The 21,915-nt window shown below is 42.1% G+C and overlaps 2 protein-coding genes across 2 annotated transcripts; one reads left to right on the top strand and one right to left on the bottom strand.

Annotated features, from left to right (window-relative positions):
• Positions 1-1,467: 1,467 nt before the first annotated feature.
• palb2 (partner and localizer of BRCA2) lies at positions 1,468-11,532 on the top strand. The gene is made up of 13 exons (XM_078276070.1): positions 1,468-1,539; positions 1,873-1,981; positions 2,092-2,151; positions 2,255-2,435; positions 3,073-4,542; positions 5,390-6,885; positions 6,991-7,143; positions 7,970-8,052; positions 8,271-8,420; positions 8,656-8,772; positions 9,415-9,502; positions 9,647-9,831; positions 10,821-11,532. The coding sequence occupies exons 1-13, from the start codon at positions 1,517-1,519 to the stop codon at positions 11,056-11,058; spliced, it is 4,353 nt and encodes a 1,450-aa protein (XP_078132196.1). The 5' UTR covers positions 1,468-1,516; the 3' UTR covers positions 11,059-11,532.
• A 2,255-nt stretch (positions 11,533-13,787) lies between these two features.
• Positions 13,788-21,703, bottom strand: plk1 (polo-like kinase 1 (Drosophila)). Its single transcript, XM_078276053.1, has 11 exons — positions 20,993-21,703; positions 20,413-20,581; positions 19,996-20,140; positions 19,252-19,345; positions 18,914-19,139; positions 18,738-18,780; positions 17,592-17,689; positions 17,382-17,459; positions 15,913-16,067; positions 15,556-15,738; positions 13,788-14,533 (listed from the first exon to the last, which is right to left on the bottom strand). Exons 1-11 carry the CDS (start codon positions 21,353-21,355, stop codon positions 14,339-14,341), a joined length of 1,749 nt encoding a protein of 582 aa, XP_078132179.1. The 5' UTR covers positions 21,356-21,703; the 3' UTR covers positions 13,788-14,338.
• Between the last annotated feature and the right edge of the window lie 212 nt (positions 21,704-21,915).

Here is a 21,915-nt window from a genome sequence, read left to right as displayed (position 1 = left end):
TTGCCATTACATTTTTTTATTTATACACCTTGAAGTTGTGTTAGTGCTTCTGATAGTTTTCAGCAAACATGGTTGCATACTCATGATTATGGTTAATAAGCTTTATGCACCAATCCCTTTCTCTCTGTGCAGAAAACACTCTTTCCTGACAGTGTCTCTGTCATTTCTCTCAGGTAGCAAGCACCTCCATTTCAGCAAAAAAATGTCTCTGGAAAACTATTTGCCATTCTATTTGTGACTAAAAGACACTGCCGTATTCTGAGTTTTACAAGATAAAACCAAATACAATTACAATTTAAGTTATGCCATTAACTGACTAATTAGATTCACCCAAACTGCATTGTTTTGATTTCATAAGGGGATTCAGAAAAACAAACTTTTGCATTTACACAAATAAAAAATTCTATTTAACTAATATAATTTGCAACATAGTCACCTGCAAATATGTCACAGACACCTAAAGATGAGCATCTGGTCTGTGAGGTTTTCTTGACAAATGCTTTCCACATATATTCCCATTCTTTATCTGTGTGATTTTTAGACAGCTCAGATTAGCAAAGTTTGCCTAGGTTTTTTTCTGTCTAAATGAAGTGTAAATATTTGACTGACTCCTGAATACATTGTAATTCAATTTTGTTCATACTTATTGGGTTTCCTCTTCCTGAAACTAAATAAAAACAGACATAATAAATAAATAAAATATCTACATCATCTTTGTACGTACGACGTACATAGTTGTACTTAGTGATGTAATAGGTTACTTCAAGGAAACCCCTCACTTTATACTTTTCTGCTTCCTATTTTAAGGGAACAGGCTGGTGTTTTTCTGCTGCATTAATACTTAGCTAAAGTTATATTAGTGCCAACTGACGTTATGTTCCAAAAAATAGCGCTAACCTTTTTTTGTATCTAATTTTGTAATAGTAAACTAACACTAGGTAATTTTAGCATGTTATGGGTCGGACTAAATTTATGTGACAAGTTTAACGGGTAAGAGTTAATATCCGCTTGAAAAGGTGAATAGTCAAATATCTGGCTTACGTGCAGTTTAGTGACACAAATTATTTTCCAAAAACTGAGTGTCCCAAATGATGAGAGGCTTATCTGAGACTGGTTAAGGTTAGGGTTAGGGTAGCACAGGTGGTTTAGCAGGTTCATAATTAATTAAGGACATTGTATGGGGAATTTGGGACACTAAACTGCACGTATACCCAAATATCTTCCAGTATAAATAGCAATTTCAAAAATGTTGGCATTTTAAACCACTTTACGTACTGTACGTTTTCACTAAGGAGTTATTAATGTGTGCTATTAAGATTTTGTAGTGAATACGAAACTAAACTTTCAGTTCATTATACGTTAGCTTAACTTAGCTAGCTAAACATTTCTCATTCCCCATTACCGGAGTCACCGCACCGGATTGATCGAGTCATCGACGCTCCACTGCTCAAGTCTGTAGGAGGCAGTCGCGGGAAATTGGAACTAAATCGATAACCGATAACAAAATAAACTTTCCATGGACACACCGGCGGTGCCACTGTAAGTCTGTCCCACGAATTAACTATGTTAATATACTTTTATGGGCCAGGTGTCGTTTCAACGAACTAGGTGTATTTGTGTGTAGACAATTTAGCTGTCAACTCTTTACGTTAATATGTGTGTGTGCTTGTGGCTAGCATAACGAAAATAACGCTAAGTTCGAACTGTAAGTTAACGTTATTAAGCTACCGTTACCTCTCTAGCTATGTTAAGCTAACGTTTTTTAACAAATAACTTCACATGGAACGTAAGATGCACCACCTAAACCAATGTCATATTAGACTTGCCATAGCTAAATTTAACTTGTAGTCGTGTATGTGTGTGTTTTGTAAGTGTGTCTTGGATGTTACGGCCGAGTGAGCAGATTGCAGAACAGTGTAAAGATAACATGCACTGTGAGGAGCAGCTAAGGACCACACTACATTGTGATGATAAGGAAAAGGTAACGTTACTGTACATGTGTCTGTACACTTAATCTGTAAGTGCCACAATGAATTTTTAATTCTATGTTTTCTGACTGCTGCTGACATATTAACATTTTACCCCACTCAGCTTCGTAGGAAGTTGGCACTGTTACAGAGAGAGTACCTCAGGACAGCTGAGAGGCTACAGGTAAGAGTCTCTTACTTTACTGTTATAAGCCCAGTGTAAAAATTCTCTGTCTCTCACACACACACACACACACACACACACACACACGTTGAACTGCTCACAGCGTGCTGAGCGTTTGGACGCAGTGCGGAGACATGTGGGGAGCAGGATCAGTCAGCAGGACCACCAGGACCAGAGAGACCCAGAAGTGACATCCAACCCCTGTCCCCACCCATCTTCATTGATACTGAACACCACCAAAGGGACAGCCCCAAGCGTAGCTCAGTGCCAGAGACACACTGGAGGTGAGTCCGTCCTAATTAGCTGCAAGTACAGGTAGGAAATATCTTCCACAGTACGTAATGGTAGTGACAATTAGACTGGAATGTATGCTGTAAAAGTTTTGAAACAGGGAATAGAGTCGTCAGAAGTGTAGCTGGTTATATATGTATGTTTAATAGACTATATTGAATCATTAAAATTGACATGCAATCCGGATATAACTATTTTAGTTATACTAAAGGCTTACTATTTTTATTAGTGTGCTTGTAAGCAGCTAGAAAATGTCTAGGAAGATTGTGTAAAAAGAGGAGGGAGATATTGGCAGATAAGGTTTTAGGGAGGAGGCAAGAGTAGTTTCTTCTAATTCACTTAAAAATAATCTCTTGTCATGGCCTAATTTTAATTTGAAGAAATGAACAATATATTTCTTATTGGATGTACTGTAAATGTGCACCTATATGTATACATGTTTGTCGATTTTTCTTCCTCTGTTTTATGCAGTTTCGACACATGAATTACTCCCATGTCTATCCATCCCAAAACAAAACAAAACTTCTTATAATATGGCTGATATTACACAGTCTTCTTGAGAAGCAGACAATGGTTTGCTTGTAATAACAGTGCAAGTAAGAATTCACAAATGTTCTGATGTTTTACCAGGTCCAGCAAATTCGGAAAGCTCTGATGCTGCTTGCCCACAAACCCCAGATCCCAGCCATGACACAGCTAAAGGTCACAGATCCACTCCCGCCCTGCGCCTCAGGTCTCAGCGCAGCCGCCTGCGCTGGGAAAGGAGGAGTGCTGGCAGGAGCACAGACGATAACAGGGAGGAAGGACGGAGCCAGAGTGAAAGGATGGAGACTGTTAGAACAGAAGGAAGTGAAGAGAGAGTCCAAATGGAGGGAACAGAGGTGGTGAATGAAAGTGAAGAGCTATTTTCTGGTACACACTCTGAATCTCCGTCTCTGCTGCTTACACACTGGAACTCTAGTGGTCAAACTGAAACAGGAGATATTGCGGGTAAAGAGATACAAGGCCGACAAAGACAAAGGGAAAAAGAGACTGAGTTGAGAGCGGAAGGGAAAATAGAATCAGAGTCAACCTCTTTATTGCTCACATGTTGGAACCCTGCTATACACACTGAAGGAACGGAACAAGATGTCACACAAAATGGAAGAAATAAGGAGACAGAGGAAGGAGAGGAAAATAGGAATACTAGAGGGCAAAGGGATGTAAGGCTGTGTGAAGACAGCAGTAATAAAGACACTGAAAAAAATGCAGCAGAGGAAATAGAAAGTGAAAAAAGTCATGATAATACAGCTGAAATAAAAGAAGAAAAAATTGAGTTGATTGAAGGAGAGCATGATGTAAAGGGTGTGGGTCTCCTGGACTCCTGTACCCTGGTGGAAGGACTACTTTTCCCAGCGGAGTACTACGTTCGAACCACAAGACGTATGACATTTTCACAGAGCCAGCCTGACATGCAGGCCGTTATACTTTCCCAGCTCAGCGTTAGACGACATCGCCGCGGCAGAGGATTGAACAGGCGCACACACAACCCTGAACAATCAGGTCAACACACTGGGACCGGTTTGTCCTCACCGGCGACTGCACCTGTAGATCCCCACATGGAATCCCAGTCTGCTGACACATCTGCTGAGCTGAACGGTCAGAGCTCCAGTGAGATTTCAGATCAAATCTCAGCTTCACGTCATCAGGTCGACATTGATGCTTGTCTTTCTCCTACGGTCACCACTGTTCGTCCAGCAAGAGGTAAGAGGAAGAGAAGGGGTAGGGGCAGAGGGAGGCCTCAGACCCCACGATGCTCTGTAGACACGCATCGACTAGGCCTTGGACAAACCTCCTACAATCCCCAGCCAACCAGCTCCCCGCTCTCTTCCTCGTCGTCTCTCCATGGAGCTGATGGACCAAAGCCCCGCCTCACTCCGGGAGAAGCTGTTCCGATGCAGGACGACCCCGAGTCTGTGTCTATCCTCAGCACAGCCACACAGCCTTCCTCTGGAGTTGATGGAGCTCAGGTCAGCTCTGCCTCTAGACATCTGGTAAAGGTCTTTCCCATCTTTCTAAAGAGCAGCGACGCGACTAACGGATCCACACAGACGAGTAGAAGTAAGACTTGTATTATGACTCTATATCTGTGTGTGTCAGTGATAGAGAATGAGGTCTACAGGTTTGTCTTGCTGAGATTAGAATATTGATTTATCGTAATTACAGGTTTGGATACAGTAAAATGTTATTATATAAAGATGATTTAAAGGCTGGTGTCATCTTCATTATCCCCCCCGAAAAGATGAAAAGCAAATGTTTCTACTAATTGATCTACTACCAACTTCACTGTGGTCCAAAAGCTACTAAAACATATACGAGAGCCATACTGTTGCGGTACTGGCTGACATATTGTCATACATGTCATTGGCATCCTCACAGCGAGCATATTCTCTCTACTCGTCAATTCAAATCAACTTTATTGTCATTGTCACTTGTAAAACAAAACAGTCTTGTCATTCCAAGGTAGTGCAATCTGCTGGAGCTGCAATTAACGATTATTTTCATTATCAATTAATATGCCGGTTTTTTTTTTTTTCTTGATTTAAATGGTTTGTATATGAAATGTGAAAAATGTCCATCATAGTTTCCAAGAGTCATTACTCACATTACTATGTGAATTACTCAAAACGATTAACTGATGATCAAAATAGTTGCAGATTCATTTTCTGTTTTTTGACTAATCAATTAACTTATCAGTGCAGCTCTAAAACCTACTTTTACAAGACATTACATTGTATAACCACACGTGTATTAAAATATGTGTTGTGTATGTGTCCCATAACCTCCAAATAAAAGTGTCTAGGAGACAAAGGTAGAAATTACATAATAAATAGAGAAATAAATGGATAAAAGAGAACTCTGAAACTGTTGCCTCCCATTAAATTATCCTTCACTTTGTGTCCTGCAGGTGCAACAAGCTTGCAATCTCTCCTCTTGCCCTCCTCGTCACCTGCCCAAACTTCTCTGTTTCCTCTCCCCTGTCTGTCCCCCGGCCCGCTGGTCAACAAGCTGATGAACTTTGATATTACGCAAGATTTCCATCTCCCCGATGACCAGTTTGCTTCCCTGAAGCTGCACAAGCTCCGCCAAGTCGCTGTGGATTCCGGAGTTGAATATTTTACATCGCCTTCTCACAACTCGCGCGGGAGCAACCGGCGCTCGGACACCCAGAGCAGCAGTGACGCAATGATGCCTCTTCCACTCTCGCTCAGCCTCACGCCCACTATCGCCAACTCACCCCACCCCACTGACCCAAAACAAGCTGCTACACGGCCTGTAGACGTCCAGAACTTGTCAATAGTACACAAGCATGAAGATAAATTGATAAGCCAGTCCATAACTGAGGGGTCAGCCGAACAAGATATTATGAAAATCCCTGGAGAGCAGCAGACTGAAAACCTTTACCCAGGGTGTCAAACTCGCACCACTTCAACAGAATCTGCGTCTGTGGTTCAGGATTGTGCTGCTGACTGTGTCGATCAATATGTGGAGCAAGATACTGCCATTCTGAATACACATAGCCAGAGTAGCGTCTTAGCCAGCAACACACACAGAACTGTTGACCACCCTGTCAATCCACAGCCCTACATCTACTTTGCAGACAGACCTGCAGGCAAAGTGAATGATTACGTCATCGGGCGCTCAGATGAACTTCAAATAAAAGAGTCTTTCGTCATTTCATCAGAGGAACAAACTGTGCGTCCTGGTGTATTCCATCCTTTGGAGGATCAGAGGGCTACAAACCACCAAACAGAAAACAAAGCCATAATCGAGACTCTTTCCTTAGATTTCCCTATACAGAAAACCCCTGAGGAACCTTCTAACAGCTGCACTGCTGTACAGTTTCGTAAGAACAGTGAAGCTCCAGGGGAGTCTCCTATGCCGCATCTGAATGCTGCCAAAGATTCAAATGAAACCACCACAAGTCCCCCCAGGGACAGACTGGTGGAAAATAAAAATCCAGACTCCACAAGAGTGCACTCTCGGCTCCTGTTGAGCCCTCCTCTGGCATCAGAACCCTGCCCCTTCGTAACCCCACACCTGCCCTCCTCTGCTCCACCCTACAGCCCCACACTACCATCCCTAGGACTCACCCCCCACCCCCCTCTGACCTCCTCTCCCACTGCCCCACCTCTCACCCTGGCTCCCCGCCTTAGCCCGTCCACCCAGGCCCTGTCCCCTCCAGCTCTCTGTCCTTGTCCATCCCTCCTCTCTAGCCAGCCCACCACCTCCCCCGCCGGTCAGATCCAGGCTTCATCCGTGCCGTTATGTACAGATGATCAGAGGGTTGAACCACCTACGACAGTTTCCAGCATCCAGCCACAGGGCTCCAGTGGGCAGGTGGGCCTGAGAACAGAGGAGACTGCGGAGGAACACATGATGAGATGCACACACACACTGAAGGTAAAAGGTTGTAAAATGGCTGCAACGTGCAGTTTTGAATTAAAGTCGACAATTATTTGCAGAGGAAATGTGTGTATCTGCAGCTGTGTGTATGTGTGTGTTCAGGCCCCAGCAGGCGGCTGTCTGGTGGATGCATGCTGTCTGCCCGGATCCTCAGGCCATTTGTGTGTCGTAGCAGCCGGAAAGTGGGCCGTGTGTCTCTGGAGTCAGACTTCCGCTTGTGATTGGAGTTTAACACACACCTGGGCCTTCAATGAGGTGATTGTGTGTGTGCGAATGCATACCTGCATATCAGTCATTATTTATTAGATTGTTTGTCAATCACGGACAAATGCCATACACTAAAGGGAACTCGATTTTTTATTTTTTTTTTAAAGATTTCTTTCAGGTCGGAGTCGAACCCCGGCCCGCTGCGTCGAGGAGTAAACCTCTATATATGGGCGCCTGCTCTACCAACTGAGCTATCTGGGCGCCCTACTTTGTTGACTTTAAACCAGCTCTGTGTCATCTTTGTGGGGAAAGTGTGAGACGTTTGGTGTCATCCAGCTACCTCCGTAGGGAGCTCCATGCACTAGCACCACAAAGGGAAGCCAAACACCGTTCATCTAAACACACTGCCCACACAAAGATGTCACAGAGCTGGATTTAAATAAGCAAAAAAAATCTCTTTAAGACAAACTAATAAGCGATAAATAAAAAAATAAAATTATTTTAAAATAAATAGGGAGGAAGTCTGTTTAAAGGCACTAAATTAGGACAAGAGGTGGCCAGGTTAGCTCAGTTGGTAGAGCAGGCGCACATATATAGAGGTGCATGCCTCGACACAGAAGGTCCAGGGTTTGAGTCCAACCTGTGACAATTTCCTGCATGTCTTTCTCCCTCTCTGTTCCCATTTCATGTCTAGCTGTCCTATCCATTAAAGGCGGAAATACCCAAACAAAATCTTAAAAAAAAAAAAAGGACAAGAGTTCACATTTCCTGTTTTAAGGACGAAATGTGACACTTTCTAATATGGCACACATTAATTCGGTCAAACTTGCAACACTTTTTTATGTGGATGATTAATTTCTCTGTTTGTTTACAGCCAGTGATCAATGTGTTTCCTGTCCCGGATGCTGCTGGGCTGATCTGTGTGACTCTGGGTCAGTTGGAAATCCGAGAAGTGAGGTAAAAAAAAACAAAAAAACACTCAGTCATACTTTCTGGCATGTATTTAAAAACATGTTTGGCTAATTGTCTGGACAAGTATTAAGCCTAGTGCTAATCCAAGGACATTTTTCATCTGGACATCTGAACATGTGTTTATTAAAACCAGCTGTTTCCACAGGCAGCAGGTTCAGGGTTCATCTTAAACGTAACTGTGTGTCTGTTGTCCATGTGCACAGGATGCTGTCGTGCTCCGGCCTCTTGCAGGTGCTGCTCTGTGAGGGCGTCGTCCAGACTGTTGTGGGTGTGTCTAAGTCCAGAGTTGTTACCTCCTCCCACTCAGCATCTGGTTCCACCCTGCAGGTGTTTACGCTGTCAGACAGTGGCAGGTAAAGGCCTTTGTACAGTCGCCGCAGCCGACCGGTTGCGCGCCAATGTGACGTCTAGTGTCGCGACCACCACGCGCGAGTATAAACAGTTACGGCGCTCCCATGACGTCACACTGGCGCGAGACAGGTCGGCTGCGGCGAGTATACCGCATGTTTAACACAGAGTTGGCCTATTTATTCTATCTCAGTTATTTCATCATTGCACAGATATCTCAGTGTCTCATCTCTCTCTCAGCACATGGAACTCTCAGACTCTCTTGTGTCCGGGCGTTTGTGTCGGGGCCCTCGCTCCAGTGGACGGACTTTCAGATGCTCTGATCGGCACAGATGAGGGCGGAAACCTTTTCGTCTGGTAAGGAAGATTGTAATGGAGAAGCCATTGCCATACTAATTGTTAGCACGCAGCAAAAGGTCCTTAAAATATTTTAAGACATTTAGCTGTTGTTCCTATGTGGGTTTACTGCCATAGTTGTTGTTAGTTGCTTGGGCTAAAGCATGTACCAGATGGATGTAATGTCCTTGGTTCAGACGTTAAATGTGGTCCTTTGGTTTAAATTGATTGAGTTGCCAATACTTAGACACAATAAAATATGCAACAAAAGAAAAGGCTATACACTAAAAAAGAACCAATACAAAATTAGGTTGAGATACTGTGAGCAACGAAAAATGGGAATTTGTCATTTGAACATTCAAATGTTTTAAATGATTAACTGCAAAACTTACTCATCTTAAAATTGTTTAGCAATTAAAGCTGCTTTTTGAGAGATTTGAGTAAGGTATTTAATACAAATGCTGATCATGTTTTCAACTCTCTTCAACTGCGCTTAAATAACCAAATTAGCTGGATGAGAATTAACAGAATTAATTTAAATGTTGAACATATAAACACGTTTCCTCTTTGAGAGAAATAATAATGATCGTTAGAATAGCATCCAGATTTGGCTCTCACATGCACTTCTGCTGTTTACAGTTGAATGTATTTTCTGTGACACAGGAATTTAAAGACTGGACAGCAGCTGCGGAGAATTATCCTCGGAGATGGTGTATCACACACTTCCTGTCTCAGAGGATACTCTTACAGTGTAAGTCTATGTGCTTTGCATGCAAAGAGGAGCTGGCCGTTGTCGTGAAATTGCCTGTGCCACCATAACTGTCTCACTCTTCAGATGATTTTACTCCTGTGTGTGTGTGTGTGTGTGTGTGTGTGTGTGTGTGTTGGTGCACAGGGAGTGTTGTTTGTCCTGCTGCAGCATCAGTTGCTCAGCTCTCTGGAGGAAGAAGCCAAAGATCAAATGTGTTCAAAAGAGGAAAGGAAGAAGACCGCCCTGTTCTCTTTGGTCGCCGTTAACCCTCTGAGTGGAAAATCTGCCTTGGCTACTCGGCTGCATCCACCCAAAGCCTGGTCTGGCAGGTGAAATGAGGACTGATGTATTTGTGTGTCTCTGTATTAGAGATGTACCGATACCAGTATCGGCAAAGCCTCCGATACCACCTATAATGCTGGTATCGGTATCAGCAAGTACTGGAGTTTATGCACCGATCCAATACCTAATTTAGCCCAGAAGAAAATCGACTTTAAAGTGCTCATATTATGCTCATTTTCAGGTTCATAATTGTATTTAGAGGTTGTACCAGAATAGGTTTATGTGGTTTAATTGTCAGAAAACACCATCTTTTTGTTGTACTGCACATTTCTGCAGCTCCTCTTTTCACCCTGTGTGTTGAGCTCTCTGTTTTAGCTACAGAGTGAGGCATCTCACTTCTGTTCCATCTTTGTTGGGAGTCGCACATGCGCAGTAAGCACTGCTAGCTAGATAGTTGCAGAGTATGAGGGAGTGCCACGCTAGCAGCTAGGCGAACATTATAACACGTGTTACAAAGTGACGCACGTTCGTCTCTGAAGTAAAGGCTGGACTACAGTAGAGCTGTTTGGAGCAGTTTGTGAACGGTGTTTTCTGTTGGAGATGGTAAGTCCCTTTAGGGTGGACTTTGGGCTTTTTCACTTTGTAAACCTATAACATGCACAAAAAAGATATGTAACACAATAAAGGAAATGGAAAAAGTCAAAAAGCATAATATGAGCACTTTAAAGTAGTTTATGTTCTTTTTCCGTTATGACTCGCTGTCAAACTGGATAATAAAAGAAAGTTCATTGTTTGAGTGTTCATGTTTCACAAAGAGTTTAACAACAATGATAGCAACCATATCACATCCATACAGGGATAGTAGTATACAGCTGTTAAAACAATAAAATATATGTATCTTTTATCGGATCAGTACTGGGTATCGGCCGATACACAAGTTCAGGTATCGGTAAGCAAAAAATGGTATCAAATCATTTCTACTCCGTACATATACATCCATGTAACTACCACTCCCATGTGCCTCTGTGTTCTGCAGGCTGTGTGAAGCTGATGTTCACAGCTCCAGCGTGGTTGGCCTGAGTCAGAGTGGCTGTGTGTGTGTGTGGGACCTCGGGCAGCGGGCAACCTCCAGGATGGTGTGGGCTCCTGAGAGCGATGGCTGGCAGCTGGCTCGATGGGGGGGTGGAGGTACGTTGGTGACTGGACATCACAACGGAGACGTTACTCTACACTGTTACAGTACGAGTCAGGCTTCACTCTGCCATCAACATTAAAGAAACTCTGATTACTTTTATCAAATCAGAATGTCGTTTTGTCATTATATGAATGTTTACATAAAGATTTTAATATTCTAGGCCATCATATTGCTAAGATTAAAACAATATACTGTAAACTCAAAAAGTCATGGTCTTTATAACGTAACATAACCTCAGCGAGACTGAATTGTTAAAGGTGGAGTGCTTCTAAATTGAACCTCCTCCAGCCTTTCTACACTAATGTTTTTAGAGCGCCAGTATCACACGCTGAACCTCATTGTGTGAGAATGTTTACTTGATGGTGGATTTTCACTTTTTAGACCACTGTAACCCCAAAACCACCTTTGTGTTTTATTACTGCTGCTGTTTTGACTGTTCTTTACTGTGGTTACTTGAATACATAGTTATAGTTATTTCTTATATTTAAAGAAAAAGAAGAGTTGCCAAAAGTTTGTTTTCATAATTTACATTAAACATTTGTGATTTCTGTTATTTGTGTCTACTTTTATATTGCTAAAGTTTACCAAAACCATCCTAGACTTTATTTATTTTAAGGCATTTCTGCCTTTATTGGATAGGAAAGCTGAGATCTGAAAGGAGAGAGAGGGGGGGGGGAAGAACCGTCACAGGTTGGACTCGAACCCTGGACCTTCTGTGTCGAGGAATAAACTTCTGCACATGTGCGCCCGCTCTACCAACTGAGCTAACCGGCCACAGACATGCTGTATTTATATTTTTAGAAGATGGACAGTTAGGAAATGCTGTTTCTTATTTGTCAAAAGTGTAAACAATCCCATCCAAATAATTATATTATTATTATAATATGAACAGACAGTGTAGGTCTGTGTGATTGTTTGTTCATGGCAAAGATTACAAGTTTGATCAAAGCAAACAGCTATTTATCCTGCCAGCATTGCCCTAAGGAAGTAAATCCCTTTCTGACGTTTAATTTATTTATATATATATATATATATATATATATATATACACACACACACACACACACACAGGACTGTGCAAAAGTTTTAGGCAGGTATGAAAAAATGCTTTAAACTAATAATGCTTTCAAAAATGGAAGTGTTAATAGTTTATTTCCATCAATTAACAAAATGCAGTGAATGAACAGAAGAGAAATCTAAATCAAATCAATATTTGGTGTGACCACCCTTTGCCTTCAAGACAGCATCAATTCTTCTTGGTACACTTGCACAACATTTTTGAAGGAACTCGGCAGGTAGGTTGTTCCAAACATCTTGGAGAACTAACCACAGATCTGTGGATGTAGGCTTCCTCAGCCACCAAATTATTGTTACCTTTTTGAAAGTTTTTTTCAAAAATGAAATGTCTTAAAGCCTCTGAACAGACATTTCACACAGGTGTTTTCAGTTATTCTGGCTGATAAGACTTTTCAGGTTGAAGGTGGGCCGGAGCTTTGATTGGAACTTATTAGGGCACATATTATTTCTACCAATAAGGATGACAAAGGTGTCATTTGTCCCGCCCTAACAGGTGCAACAACACCAAGTGGACAGTGGACTCAGGAAGATGTCAATCACTCAGTCTAACCACACCCACACAGTCCTGGAAAAGGTCCTATCAGCCTAATAAACTATGAACACCTGTGTGGGTGTTCAGGGCCTTTAACATAAATCCAGCAACAAACTATTGACGATAGGCTACCTTAGTGACTACCTTTACTCACTAAGGTAGCCATCCACAGATAGTTAATCCCAGAATTCACTGTGCCACATGTATGTTTAACATCATTAAAACATGATTTATAAAATCATGCCAACAATTATTTTAAAAGCTTAGTATTATATTCACTAAAAAGGTATGTATAAAAGATTTAGGATGCCCACGTTTTTGTAGCCCCAGTTTAATATGCAACTTAATTTTATACATAATATATGTAGGGGTCCTTGGCAGATCTCTCGGACATTAATGAAGATAGCTTGGCGCTTGTATAATAATGACTGTACACCAAACAATCATCTCCTACTAAAACATCATTTTGTAAAATTCTCTCCGTGGCTCCATAGTCAAACTCCTGAGGTCGGTCATCTAGTTTGCGTAAAACGGCGGGGACATATGAAGGGCAATTATAGACATGATATATATTCTCAAAATTAAAAAAAGAAAGTGGTGTAGAGAATCCAGAGATCACAGTACTTCGCACCAATACTAAAATGGCTATTTTTTGTGGAAAGCTTGTTTTCAGAAGGAAAAAAAACCTTCAGTGTTCTTGGTTTTACTACTTATTAGCCATGCAGATAAGATTTACTTTCCTAGATTTGAACACTTATCTGTAAGATAGTCATGGCTGGCCTATAATCGAGAAATATACTTTGAGACAGAAATGGGCTATAAAATCTTTTACACTGACGAGAAGAGACATTTTTTTCCACAGGTTTGCCTAGCTGCTATAGATCAAATGTACCTTTTATGGACTTCTTTGGTCAAGCATTGTTTCTTTGGTCAAAAACAAACTTTTAATCTCAAATGTATTGTATGTGTAATGTAATGTCTTGTTTTTGTGTGCAGACAACATAAAATATTTGCATTATCAGCATTGAACCACAAATGTGGGCAAAACAAACCAGTAATTTGTCAAGTTCAAGAGAGTCTTTATTTAAACTTGGGTAAAATTAAACCATCTTTACATCAAGTATGCATATTCAGCAGTATGTACAAGCTTGCACGTCCTGTTGAAAAAGACAAGACATCTAAAATATTTATATATAGGGAGTAAAAACACAGGAAGAATGTGCATGATGAAGACGTATAAACATGGTCCATTTCTCTACATACAGACGATAAAAACAGACAAAACTAGAGAAGCAGACCAGAGAAGGTTTTTTCCATCCACACAGCCAGTCTGTCTCAGTCGCCACCACACATTTGTCCGCTCAGCTTTAGGTTTAAGATAACGCCTGATACATGAACAAACAAACGGAGCAGAAAGCAATATGGGAAGGTTTCAACTTCAAGATGATTTGAACACCTGACATCCATCTTTTTCCTCCTAGTCTCATTTAAAAAAAACATACAGGGTCAACTCGCCTGCAGCCATTTTAAGATTATGTCGGCAGGAACGCGTTTGTCAAGATTAAGCTTCATCAAGAAAGTTAAATAACTGTAAATTTCTGTTAACAGCATGAAAAAAGGATAAAAATGCAAACTTGAAAATGCAGGATCATTTAAGGGTCTGTTCCGTCCTCCGAGCAGCTGGCAGACAGGAAGAGGTGAGGCGGTGATTAAAGACAAGACGGTGATTGAAGGTGTGGCGTAAAGTGGTCTAAGTTGCGGCGGTGGAAGGCTTGCTGTCCAGCAGTTTCTCCACCATGAGCTTGGCGTAGCGAATGCGGCTGGCCAGCTCCTTACTGCAGCCGAACTCCTCCAGCAGAGACAGCTTGTACGTGCGGAACTCTCGCTTCTCGTCGATGTAGGTCACGGCGCCCATCAGCGGACACAGGATCAGCTTGGTGTGGTCCTGGCAGAGAGGGGTCAATGAAAACAGGTTCAGAATGCGTGGGCAAAATTCAGCTAATGTAGGACGTTTTAAGGCCCGGACACACAGAGCCGATAATCGGCTGTTGGACAGTCTGGCGAGGTCAGTGACTCGAGTCTGTTCAGTGCCGTCGTCCGTCCGAGGGGCTGCCATCCTTCATTTGGCCGATTTGACATGTATAACCGGCGGGGCGGGCACTGCCGGGAGTCGGACTCCAATGACCCATCTGATTGGTGGAGTGCTAACCCGGAAACGGGGAGCGGAATGAGCGTGACTAGAGTCTCTCAAAATCTGACGAAAATCTTTTAAACTGACCTTTGTCAATCTGAAATGAAGACAGATTCAGCAACTGCATGGCCTATTTCTCGCTTAAAATGTTTTAAGAAACACGTTTCGGTGAACTATTTTAGTACAATATGAGATCATATTCTGAACAAGCTGCCATGACAGTCTGTCTTTGAATTTCCGGAGAAATAAGACCCACGTGACGCGTTCGTCCAATCAGCCGCCAGTTTTCATTTATGGGCGACAATACAGATTAGCGCCGCCTGCTGTTATGGAGACGTATTACGTCTCGTCGGTGTGTTCTGAGGCATTTCTTTGACCAACTCGGGGAGACTGATCAGTCCAACTGCCTTTTCTGCCGACGGTTGGCCGTCTGGTTGGTGTGTAAGCAGCTTTATATGTATAAAATAAAAATAAATAAAAAACTGGTATCGTAAAACATTTTTATTCCAATACTGTGACTTCGATACCGGTTCCTAAACAATACTTTTTCGATGCCAATTTTATAAAAACAAGGAGTTTTTCCTGCCTGCCTTGATGTGCAACGTTAGACAGCCAATCACGTTGGCTCACCGACGCGGCATGACATTTACTCCTTGGGTATCGAAGTTGGGCCTTGAATGACGAGGCATTTTTCGATACTTTAAGAGGCAATGCAACCACCTAAAAATCATTGAATTGGGTAGCGAGCCCTAGAGAAGATGTGGTGTGCGTCTAACCTGGAAGAAGTTGATCTGAACGGCGCCGTTGGTGAGGTGCAGGACGATGGCGCTTTTGGTCCTGAACCAGAGGGAGAGGTAGGGCAGCCGCGCCAGCTCGTCCCCATCCCGCCGAGCCATGTTGGCACCGGCCTTCAGCAGGTGCTCGCTCATGTAGTTGCGGAAATATTTCAGCAACGTTATCTAGAACGGGAGAGAGACGACAAGTACATAAGAATCCCCATCATGATCGTCAAGTGTGATGTGGCGTTTAAGAAAAAGGAAGTGGACGGACTGCGTGACTTGGAAAGCATTATCTCTACAAATTACAAAAGGTCATCCAAGGTTTGGGAAGTAAATGTAAAGTGGACTACTGACCTTCTTGTTGAGAGTGGTAGGGTAGGAGCGCACGCTGAGGTAGGATTCAGCGGCCGCCTTGTCAATGTACTGCAGACTGTCTCCGTCAGCGTACATGATCAGCCGCGTGTAGTCGTTGAACAGCACGCCCACGCTGTTGTCACAGAGCTGGTAACCTGGAAATACACATTTGAAACTTTTGATTTAAAAAAAAAAAAGAAAGAAAAAAAGAAACCTAAAATAAAAATTTTTTGAAGAAGAATTTTTAATGGTTAAAAAATGAACCTCGACAGCGCTCTCTGGTAGACAAACTACATAATGCCACTGCTGTTTCTAAACTACCTAAAAACATACATTTGGCACTTCACTACAGCCATTTCCTGTTACTTAAGAACCTTTCTTAAATGGAACAGTTTGACATTTCATAGCAGGACACTGATGGCAGCATTCCATTTTGGTGTGGAGGTTTCAGGACCCTGGTAGTGGTGGTGGTATTATTATTATTGGCTCACTGGGACACTTAAAAATGGAACGGAGCCATCATTCATGATATCAGTTACACCTGTGCTTTTCCTGCCATTACTAATTTAAGACCTTTATGAATGAAATTTAAGACCTATATCATGACAAAGGAACAACGACGTACAGAGTCACAAAAGTACTTGCAAAGTAAATAAAGTTCTTAAAATTCAATAAATGCGACAGAGTAATAATGATCTGTGTGTATGTGTATATATACATACAAGCAAAAGAAAACACCACGGGGCGAAAAAAAATTTCAATACGCAGTAGCGTTACATGGACGTAGGAAAATTTAAGAACCTTTTAAAATTATTTAAAGTGCTCATATTATGCTCATTTTCAGGTTCATAGTTGCATTTAGAGGTTGTACCAGAATAGATTTGTGGTTTAATTTTTCAGAAAACGCCATCTTTTTCTTGTACTGCACACATTGCTGCAGCTCCTCTTTTCACCCTGTGTGTTGAGCTCTCTGTTTTAGCTACAGAGCGAGACATCTCACTTCTGTTCCATCTTTGTTGGGAGTCGCAGTTACAAAGTGACGCACGTTTGTCTCTGAAGTAAAGGCTGGACTACAATAGAGCTTTTCTGGAGCAGTCTGAACAGTGTTTTCTGTTGGAGATGGTAAGTGCCTTTGGGCTTTTTCACTTTGTAAACCTATAACGTGCACAAAAAGATATAGAACACAATACAGGAAAGGGGGAAAAAGCCAAAAAGCATAATATGAACACTTTAAGACCTAAAACAATACTTTTACGAATTTGACTTTAAGGCCTAAAATTGAAATGTTACACTTTTTAGACCCCGTGGAAACCCTGTGTGACGGTCCGTTACCTACATTTGAGAGTAAACATAAATAGCCAAATTAGTTTTTGTAATGTCCATAAGAACAAAAACCGGACATAAGGTTAAAAAAAAAATTTAAAAAAAAAAGCTGGCAGATGGACGTGGGAACACAGTCCAATGCTTACCTAGTCCATATTTGTCAGAGTAGTCGACCCATTTGCTGATCCAGAAGATGGGAATACATGCAGGATCCTCCGCTTCTTCTAGAAAAACAAAATCGAACAAAATATATTTGTTTACAATGTTGACAGACAAAGCTTATTCAAAAACGTCTAAAATGTGCTACACCGATACGAAAAAGGATTCGTCGACTAAACTGAAGACTCTGCACTCACCCTGGCAGATGACTGCCTTCTCCGAGGGCTTGGCAGCAATGATGCTGTTGAGCTGATGCAGCATGTCTTTCAGATGGTTTTCTGATGGCTCAGGCTCCCTACACAGAATACACAAGTCACAACAGTTACTACATAAAAAGGATTCAAATAAGTTGTGAGCACTCCTGTCTAGGGCTGGGCGATACAGAGAAAAATCTATTATATTTTTTTACCCAATACCTCAATATTGATACTGCGGCGATATTGTAGGGTTGACATTTGGTGCTTTCACAAAATATTTTGACAATTACATTTTTGATGTATAATCAGTAGTGTGGATTTAATGACTGCGTGGGTAAAGGCAAATATTAGAACAGCTTAGGGCTGGGCAATATATCGATATCGTGATATGAGACTAGATATTGTCTTAGATTTTGGATATCGTGATATGACATAAGTGTTGTCTTTTCCTGGTTTTAAAGGCTGCATTACAGTAAAGTGATGTACTTACCAGACTGTTCTAGCTGTTCTATTATTTGCCTTTTCCCCACTTAGACATTATGATCACATTACTGATGATCATTTATCTAAAACCTAAGTGTGAAGATATTTTGTTAAAGCATCAGTTGTCAACCCTCCCCGTCGCCCAGCCCTAGAACAGTTAGCTAAGAGCCTGGTAAGTTCACAAAATGACACCATTTTACTGTAATGCAGCTTGTAAAACCAGGAAAGACAACTTCCAGTGACATTACGACATCCAAAATCTAAGACGATATCTAGTCTCATATCACAATATAATACTGATATTTTGCCCAGCTCCTATCTATGGCTGTGCAGTTAATCACATTTTAAAAATTTCAATTTAGGCAACCAACGATCCTCAAAAACAGAGGAATCGAGAAAAACGATTATTTTGCAAGTAAACACTGAATGAAGAAAAAAAACAAAACGGGAAAAGTATTGTGGGAAATTTCACAGTTTAAGGTGTTTCCACTGTTGATTTGTTTAACCGTTTCACGGTTTAAATGTTATAGCTGCAACATCTTTCCTAAAGCCAATGAGTAATCCTGATTTAAATATTGACCAAAATAATGGCAATCAGGATTCCCCCCCCCCCCCCAATAATCGAGCAGCCCTACTTCCATCTCAAACATCTGTCCTACTCACCTTTGCGCAGGCTCGTCCTTCATGTCCCCCTTCTCGGTCCCTGCTGGAAAGAGAAACAAAGTCATTAACACTATATCCCGTGCAGCCAAACCATTTCAGGACTGTTTAAATAATTTGTAGACAAAAAGGCTTCTTTGGTAAGAAGTAGTCAAGCCTTTAACTGCTGGGACCATTACCTTTGTTGTTGATAGCAGTCAGTGGGCGCCTCTGGTTGAGCTCCATAGCTGTGGACGGGGCAATGGAGAACCGCGGGGGCACAGTGAGACAAGTAGTGGGCAGACGTGTGGGGATGTAGCCAGACGTAAAATACTCGTCCACTTGTAGCTCAGCGATGGTAGGCCGTTGGGTGGGATCAGCCTGCAGCATCCGCTTGATGAGCGCCGACGCCAACGGGTTGATGTGCTGCAGTGTGTTGAAAATTCAGATTATGAAATTCAACGTGTAAAAAGCACCATCTATCCATCCATCTACAATATTTTGAAGGAACATTGTGTGCTACATTAGTCAGGCTTACCCAGGGGATGGTGTAGTTGTTCTTCTTAATGCGGTTGTAGGTCTCCTTCAGACAGGAGGTCTCAAATGGGGGCTTACCCACCAACAAAGTGTACCTGAGAGGATACAGACATGAGGACATTGAGCCGACTAAGCTGAATCATGTAGAACTAGTGCAATGCGTGTCCAACGCATGGCCTGTGGTATAGCCGGTTGTAGCGTTCCCAAGAATAGGGCTGGGTACCAAACTCCATACTTTTAAGGCACCGATCAAATTGCCGCTAAAGTTTAGAGTACAGAAAAATGCCTCGTTGTTCAATACCAACTTTCAATACCTAAGGTGTAAATCTCATCAGCGTCACTGAGCCAATAAGCATGCTTCTACTAAGATCTAATAATGCTTGTGATTGGCCGTCTAACGTTAAACGTTGTAAAGGCATGCAGGAAAAACTACGTTACGAACCGAGATGGGGCTCACGTACTAGGAGCTGAAAAATAAAACGATTTGTGCCTTCATGAGTAATTTCTTCAAATTAAAATTTCATAAAATTGGTATTGAAAAAATGGAACCGTTCAGGAACAGGTATCCAAGTCACGATATCCCAAAAAAAAATGTCAACGATACCCAGCCCTACTCAAGAACCATTGTATAATATAATAATGCAACTCAAACAGGATTTATAGTGCCGTTTTGCATTTATAGCTAAAAGAAACAACTGTAAAACAGTTAAGTGTCTCCCAGGTGTGCTTGTGTGTTCAGACTTACAATATGCACCCAAGCGACCAGACGTCCACTTCGTAGCTGTGGCCTTTCTTACAAAGCACTTCGGGTGCAATGTAGTTGGGCGTCCCACACAAGGTCTTCTTCCTCTCGCCATCAAACTCGATCTTAGTGGCTAAACCAAAGTCCCCTAGAAAAGAGAGACAGACAAGCTTTTGTAAATCAGCGGCGTAAAATTTGTATTTGTGCATTTTGGTCCTTGGAAATTTCCCTACCAGTCAATGGAAACCATTCATCCAGTAAGTATGACATATTCCAGTGAGGGCTGGGCCCTAACCATTTATTACTGGACCAACAGGTTTGTTTGTGAGTCTTGATAAATGTTACTGGTATGCATTACCCTTCTCAGGTATGGGAAGAGGATTGGAGTCAAATCATATGCAATCTAACGGAGCAAATTACCTATCTTGACCTCCATGTCATCATTAAGGAAGATGTTGCCCAGTTTCAGGTCTCTGTGGATGACTCTGTTGCTGTGCAGGTACTGGACACCCTTGAGCAGTTGGGTCATGTAGTAGCGAGCTTCTGGCTCAGTCACAGCCTTACGACGCTTGTGCAGCTCCAACAAGGACTGAAATGGAAAAAGAAAAATGGATTAGTCGAAGAAAACTAATTAAACACTTAAGACCAAGTTAGTCCAACTCATTTTCTTGCTGCAAGACTTGAAATGGCCACCATGGCAATAATGCAGTGTTGACTGGACAAGTCAATTCAAAGCAAATATTTGGGAAAATGACCATGGCAGCACAAAAAAATGGGGAAAAGGTCAGCAACGATTAAGGATTTGTGTATACCAACTGGTTAAACGTTACGTTTAAGGACTTTAACCGACCAGTTCAAAACTCCCTTGGCTTTTCTTGCAATTTAAGATACCTCCACTTGGACTGGTAACGTTAGGACAACGGAAGAGACCGCCGTGATGACCGTTGGCCCTGAGAAGTGTGTTCACTAGAGAACGCATGCATTTTCTCATGACACTCACCCTTCTCCTGCAGATTTCCAGAACAACAAAGACAAAGTCATCGTCTTCGAAAAAACCGTGGAAACCCACGACGTTGGCGTGGTTGAGACTCTTGTGAATGGCGATTTCGGAGGTCATCTTCTCCCTCTGGTGCTGCTTCAGAATCAGAGACTTGGGCACGATTTTTCCAGCAAAAACCTGCTTCGTCTCCATATCTGTAATTTCGTAGCATTTGGCGAAACCACCTTTTCCGAGGAATCTTCCCCTCGCGTATCTCCTCGAGGTGCGTGGGTCAACCAGAACATCTGGGATTTCTTTAAGAGGAGCTGATTTTGGGTCGACATGTGCCGACGGATTCGCCGGCTTCGCGATACCTGCACTCATTTTGTGCTATTTAAAAGAAGCGTTTAAAACTCTTCAGCAGTCGAGGTATCAATAATTTCTGCAAGGGTCAAACTATTGTTAACCCTACCTTTACCGACGTTAGTTTAGCCCTGGAAGCTAGCTTGCTGCCATACACTTGTGAATTCAAATCAAAACTAACGTTAACCACCTTTGAACGCGAACGTTATTGAAACATTTGATTTAACGATAAAAAATGTAGTGCATGCGAATCTCAAGATTGAAAAAAACCTGAGGCAGACATGAAACTAATCGCCAAACTAGTCCCTCGGTGACTGCAGCGTTACTCCGTCCTGCCTTTTGACAACAGTCTCTGGTACAAATTTAAAATGCTGCCTCGGTCGTTACGGCGCTCTCTGATTGGCTCGCTCGATTTGAATTCCAAGGCGGTGCAGCAAAGCATCGTGGGAAGATCAGTGCAAAAATAGCCAATCACTGAACGAGAAAGCCATATTCTGCGATGTGATTGGCTGAATGTGGTCGCTCATCGTTTCTGAAAACAGAGTACTGACGGGAAATGTAGTCGGAGTGGGATTTAAAAA

The sequence above is a fragment of the Sander vitreus genome, chromosome 2 (assembly GCF_031162955.1).
Source record: "Sander vitreus isolate 19-12246 chromosome 2, sanVit1, whole genome shotgun sequence".
In the NCBI taxonomy this organism is placed as follows: domain Eukaryota; kingdom Metazoa; phylum Chordata; class Actinopteri; order Perciformes; family Percidae; genus Sander; species Sander vitreus.
The sequence above is the reverse complement of the archived record's forward strand: the minus strand, read 5'-3'. Positions and strand labels throughout refer to the sequence as shown.

Excerpts from the sequence above, each read along its gene's own strand:
- palb2 (XM_078276070.1), top strand. The coding sequence starts at position 1,517 with ATGGACACACCGGCGGTGCCACT. Across the intron at positions 8,053-8,270 it reads TTGGAAATCCGAGAAGTGAG|GATGCTGTCGTGCTCCGGCC; the intron begins GTAAAAAAAAAC and ends CCATGTGCACAG. Across the intron at positions 9,832-10,820 it reads CCCAAAGCCTGGTCTGGCAG|GCTGTGTGAAGCTGATGTTC; the intron begins GTGAAATGAGGA and ends TGTGTTCTGCAG.
- plk1 (XM_078276053.1), bottom strand. The coding sequence starts at position 21,355 with ATGAGTGCAGGTATCGCGAAGCCGGCGAATCCGTCGGCACATGTCGAC. Across the intron at positions 20,582-20,992 it reads TGGAAATCTGCAGGAGAAGG|TCCTTGTTGGAGCTGCACAA; the intron begins GTGAGTGTCATG and ends TTTCCATTTCAG. Across the intron at positions 19,140-19,251 it reads ACAACTACACCATCCCCTGG|CACATCAACCCGTTGGCGTC; the intron begins GTAAGCCTGACT and ends AACACACTGCAG.